At 37.8% G+C, this 5,969-nt stretch overlaps 1 protein-coding gene across 1 annotated transcript; it reads right to left on the minus strand.

Moving 5' to 3' along the window:
• Nucleotides 1–914: 914 nt before the first annotated feature.
• LOC113351301 (cytochrome P450 76A2-like) lies at nucleotides 915–1,954 on the minus strand. Its single transcript, XM_026595315.1, has 2 exons — nucleotides 1,634–1,954; nucleotides 915–1,532 (listed from the first exon to the last, which is right to left on the minus strand). Exons 1-2 carry the CDS (start codon nucleotides 1,952–1,954, stop codon nucleotides 915–917), a joined length of 939 nt encoding a protein of 312 aa, XP_026451100.1.
• Between the last annotated feature and the right edge of the window lie 4,015 nt (nucleotides 1,955–5,969).

The raw sequence follows: 5,969 nt of genomic DNA on the forward strand, positions 1-5,969 counted from the left end.
ATGGAAATTAAACCGTTGTTATCCGAGGCAAGAAGATTTTTCTAGATTTAGTTATCTTATTTTTAGAAAAATAATATTATATTAATTTAAATTCAACATTTTATTATCAAAAAAATAAGTAAACGGTGGGGCTAGAATTAACCAGAAGTTAGAATCAACGTGGAGCTCCGGTAAATGAGAACGCTCTAGAAAACTTTATTATTATATAGAGAATTGGCTTTATTTCAGATTTCAGATTCAGATGAGGATTGATGGGGAAGCAGAAAGGCTTGCTCCTTGCTGGAAAGCTGTCCAGGGATTGCAAGGCACCGGTGGACTTCGTCTCTGACAAACGGTTGGTCATCTGCAGGAGCAAGGCTATATCACAAGATTTTCTATGCATAATTAGTATTGTACTGGGAGTAGTAATATGAACTTGGTTTTTGTTTTTTTTCTTAGGTAAAGTAATTCCTTAGCAGGCTTAATAGCTAAGAAGGTCAGATTATTGCGTAGGAGACTTTAATATTGTTAGTCATGGGGATGATTTTTTTTTGGTTATTATATGGTATCGATTATTGTGAAATGTGTTATTCTGATTTAATTTCTTCTCAACATTGATGATACCTCTATTATTTAAATGATCCAACAATGGATAATGAGACCTTCTGAAAGTAGTAGTGAAGCTGAGCCTGTTGTAAAAATGGTGGCATTATCAACAGGCAGAACTAGCACTTGTGAACTGCACCGCGCAAGAAGTATCCCATCATTAAATATGCGCGAGCTTTATATAACCCTAAGTGAACAGAAGAAGTACAACAAATTAGCCCAAAGAGAGTCGTATGTAGATGATTCAGAACAAACCAAACTGTAACATTCATGGATGCATGGGAATCGGATGACTATCATGAATTCCAAACGTTGCCGAGTATTTGATGTCATGTTGCAAGAGCCGATGCTCTCGGTATTATTCTTAAAGGAGTGGACTTTTGCAGTGTCGTCTCTAGTTTTTCGTTCAAGTCTATGGATTCAGGTGTGACGCCATATTCGAGGGTCCAGTCGAAAGATTGAAGCAATGACCCAACCACAATGTGAAGAATTTGGTGGGACATGGAGATGCCAGGACATATACGTCTTCCAGCTCCAAACGGCAGTAATCCAAAATGTTTCCCGCGGTAATCCGTAGTATTTCCTAAGAAACGTTCAAGATTGAATGAGAACGGATCATCCCATAATGCTGGATCCCTCCCAATACCCCAAACATTAACTAACACAGCTGTGTCCTTGGGTATAATATATACCATGAATTCTGTGTCTTCAATAGTAGTGCGTGGTATAAGGAAAGGAGCTGGTGGATGCAATCTCAGTGCTTCTTTAATCACTGCACCTAGATAAGGTAAACTTTCAATATCACTTTCTTCAATCTTTTTATTATTTCCAACAACTTGGGAAATCTCATCTTTGGCTTTCCTCATTACCTCTGGTTTGCGGATAACTTCTGTCATTATCCATTCTACGGAAGTGGTTAGTGTGTCGATTCCAGTGATAAACATTTCCTACGTAAAATTAGAAAAGTTTATTAGCAACGGTATATATATATATATATATGGTTGAGCAATAGTGGTACGATGTTCCCCGAATTTATGAACTTACTCACAGATATGATCCAATTTATTTGTCCATCTGACAGTTTCCTTGGTTCATCTTTGCCATTGCCTTCGAAGTCCATTAACAAATCCCAATAATCCTGGCCCTCGTTTTTATTGCCAAAAACACCCTTGCTCCTTCGCTCCTTTACAAATCCATCAATGATGTTTACACATGCATGAATTGCCTTCTTTGTTCTGCTGGCCAAATTCTGTGGGTCTAAATTTCGGAACCATGGAAGGAAATCAGCTACGTTAGGCTTTGTAATTGCCAATCCAATCTCTTCGAGATGTTGATAGAGTTCATTCCCAATTGCAGATTTAAGATCCATTACATCCTTAGAAAAGAAGAGATTTCCCAATAAATTAGCGAATGGCAACGAAAGCGAAGTGTTTTATTTCAACACTTTTACCTTCCTTCTCTTCTACCGATATCCATTATATCATCTGATCTACAAATTGTCTTCGTTTACCTAAAGTGTTATTCATCGTCTTACGAGAGAAAAAAGTTGCATATAGTCGCCTATTCATTCGCCAGATCGGTCCGTATGGAGACCAAGGAGTCGCGTTATCATCAATTGATGCTTGCAGCGCCTGGTTTGGATGACGGTTGATTAAAGCTTGATCATGACTTTTGAATAGCTCCATAGCAGCATCTGCGGAACCAATAACTAGCACATTCATTGCAACCATACGTAGCATAAAAATTGGTCCATATTCCTTTTGAAGCTCTACCAGTATTTTGTGTGGCGCCTTATAGTTGTCGCCTAAGTTTAAGAGATTTCTGATAAAGAGGTTTCCGATCAATGGCCAACCTGAAGGAACTGGTGGTAACCGCCTTGAGTTGGTTTTATTTTTCCAGCTTAGAAAGCTATGGACGAGCAGGAGTAACAGCGGAGCTGCCGCGGCAAGGAAAATGGCTTTCCAGACAAACATATCATCTATGGAGTTGTGATTTTCCATTGTGCAGGATTGGTTTCAGTGTGGATAACTAACTAATTCTTTGCTTGTGAGGCAGAGATATATAGCGCGGATCTTAACGCGTTCCTTTTCAAATTAAGTTCTGCATCTCACAACCGGCGGTAAATTAATGCAATAATAAATTAATAATTAATTTACAACATAGCATAATGAACAATTCCTTTTCAAATTAGCTAGCCTAGGTAACGTAGCACATATGTATTGTGGTATGAGATCACAATGTATGCATGTTAATTAAACAAACCTAAAAGTCCTGCTAAACACAATGCATGCAATGCATGTTAAAACAAACCCAACAATCCTGCCAAATTCTTCTAGCTTATAAATGCGATCCTAAGTCTTTCGGAAAAAATCTCATCCATAAGACTAACATCTTTCTTCTCCATTTATCCCCATTCATTAGTCATATACAGTTTTGACATTTCAGCTAGAGAAAAAACTTAACTAGTAATGCCCATTTGATGTAAGAAGTTATTGTTATTGAAGATCGGAATGGAACTGATCATATACTCAACTCTACTCTCTGCTCTTAATGCCGTTCTTAAAAGGTTCATAAAAATAGAAATGAACAAAAAAAAAAAAAAATCAAGCAGTACAGCGCTTATTCAAATGCCATGATTTTGCCGCTTGATATCATCATACAATGGCTCAGTTCTTCACCGCCGCTTTCTTTTGCTCATTTTTGTGGGACTGCAGCTTTAAAGAATGTCGGATCCAAATCAACTCCTCATTTGGGATCACTAACTGTGATATATTACCCAATCGGGTTGAAGCTGAAAAAGAGCACTGCTTGGATGAATGTTAACAGGCTGGTTCTCGACTTGCGTTCTGTAGCCCTCCTGACTCCTGAAGATCCTTTTAGATGCATGGAAGAAGAATCCGCAGCAATTGCCTTTCTTAAATATCTTGATGAGATTGTTTTCCCCACACACTGACATCCAGCTTATACCTGTCCGTAGTGGCGAGTAGTGTAAGGAAACGGCGGGTTTCCTAAATTGGGTCAACTTTCATATATCATATAGATTGCCTAATGGACCATGGTTTCCTAGTATGAGTTGGTTTCCTAAACCAATGAGGCTAATACTTGGGAACCAAGTTTGTGACTCCTATATAAGGAGGTCTAGGTTAAGTGTTTTAGTCATGCAATCCTCAATGTAAATCTGGTAGAGATGTGAGGGATTCATCCCACCTATTGAGGTGGTTATGTGAGAGACCTAATGGTGGAACGAGTACATCATTATGGTGTTTATGGGATACTTATTGATGTTGGAAGATATGTCGTTATGGAGTATTCGTAAGGATATGTTGGTAAGACATCTTGTTGAGGAGAAGATCATCTTGGTGGTGCTGGATTAGATTATTGGTGTTGAGCTAAAGGCGTCCATGATAATATATATCAGGGTGTGCAGAGAAGATCGTCTCGTTGTGGTAGATAATGTGGTAAACATTATCTCGTATGGGTGAAGATGCTACTTTGGATCTTATAGGGTGCTTGTGAGAGTTCTTGTGTTCGGTCACATTGTGGTGAGTCGATGGATTGATTTAGTCAATCAGTTGTGTAATTCTCAGTGGTGATTCTATAATGAATAAAGAGGTCGTCGCCGTTTGGTGGATGTAGACAATATTACACACATTGTGTATATTGTTGAACCACGTTAAATCCGTGAGTACTTTACTTCTTGTTGCTTTGTTTATGGATTGCATCTATGTGGTTCTCTTTCTCTTCTTCTTATCCTACATCATAGTAAGGTTCATGGAGCAATCCGAGAGATCAAGTGTTTCTTGTTAGCTAATATGTTTCCGCAAGATTAGCACGTAGATGGCTCTGAACCCAAACAATTGGTATCAGAGCATTAGGTTAGATACCAATTGCCCCAACAATTGGTATCAGAGCATTTTAGGTTAGATACCAATTGCCCCAACAATTTGTATCAGATCTATAGGTTGGATAGAAGATTTGAAGAGAAAGTTTTGGATTTTATGGTTGGAAGAAATTTTTGAAGAAGAAATTTTTGGTTTCATCAAGTATGTGAGGATTTGATGTTACTGGTTTTGAAGATGCAGAGTTTGATGTTTTCAAGTTAATATGAGATTTGATTTCATCAGTTTTGGGAACAAAGCAAAGTGAAGTGTACTTCGAAAGGAATGGGATTATATCAGGTGATCTACATTCGATATGGTCAAGAATTGTTGTCCTGATGTTTATGGTGCTCTCCATTGGAGATTTGACATTGATACTTATTGGAGCGTAAACCCTATGCATGGCTCAAGTAAGTTTATTTATTCTCTATACTTCGTACTATTCTTGGAACTGTTTGAAAGACCTGCGTAGATTGGTTTTCAATTAATCAGTGTTTGTTTGGCAAGACACAAGAAGGCAAGAATATTATAGTTGGGATACAAATATTGATTTGTATATTTGTGGAAGTAAAAATGGAATATAAGCATGTCAAGTCTCATTATTGTTCCAAACCAATGAAACAATAATTTGGTTATCTATCGTCATCAATTGGATTATGCTGCTGCTTGTATTTAACCTGAAGTTGAAGAATGTGAAGATGGATTCATACTCGTTCTGCCTTAGTTGTTTGTTACAATAAGGATATGGGACAATCTCGTTGTAGGTTTCGTTTTGGAAGTATTTTTAGTTGGCCAGGGTTTGATATGTTCCAGTTGTGAAGAGTTTGATTTCAGTCTTAGTATTTGAAGCACGTGGCTACAAATAAGTTGCAGGACATGGATCATTGGATGAGATGTGATATTTTTTGTGGTGGAGATATGGATTCTTATTATTGTATAAGAAGAAGTTTGTCGACACAGTTTGTTAGGGTTCGTTTATCTGTGTTGAAGTTTGACATTATGTCGGGTGAACAATGTTTTCTGGAGTTTCTCTCGTACTGTTTCCGATGGAGAAGCTAGATAGTTTGTGATCTTTTGATTCTTGTCGATGAAGTTCAGTCGAAGAGTTGTTTTTGTTATACACCATTTGAAGTCGATCGGAGCTAGTTGAAGTGCTAGGCCGATGTGAGAAACAGGTTGGTCTATTTGTGTTGCGGATACGTTATTATTTTGGTAAAGACCCATTGTGAGGAATTAAAAAGATATCGCTTGGACACTTCAAGAGTTTAAAGAATAAATATACAATACTATAATGTGTATGGTGGTGTGGCTACGGGAGCTAGTGCATAATACTTGGAGAAAACACGGTGCATGAATTCGAGTGGGCTACAATTTCGGCGTGTTTTTCCATCAACCTTTTATTATGCATTGGCTATTTGATTTCCCGATGATCAAGTGTGAGACTTTCTGTTGGAGAGAGCAACATTATAGCAATGATAATATTTGGGGGTTTGCTCATCTGCTATA

The sequence above is a fragment of the Papaver somniferum genome, chromosome 2 (genome assembly GCF_003573695.1).
Source record: "Papaver somniferum cultivar HN1 chromosome 2, ASM357369v1, whole genome shotgun sequence".
Classification (NCBI taxonomy): Eukaryota; Viridiplantae; Streptophyta; class Magnoliopsida; order Ranunculales; family Papaveraceae; genus Papaver; species Papaver somniferum.

Excerpts from the sequence above, each read along its gene's own strand:
- LOC113351301 (XM_026595315.1), bottom strand. The coding sequence starts at position 1,954 with ATGGATCTTAAATCTGCAATTGGGAATGAACTCTATCAACATCTCGAA. Across the intron at positions 1,533-1,633 it reads AAATAAATTGGATCATATCT|GAAATGTTTATCACTGGAAT; the intron begins GTGAGTAAGTTC and ends AATTTTACGTAG.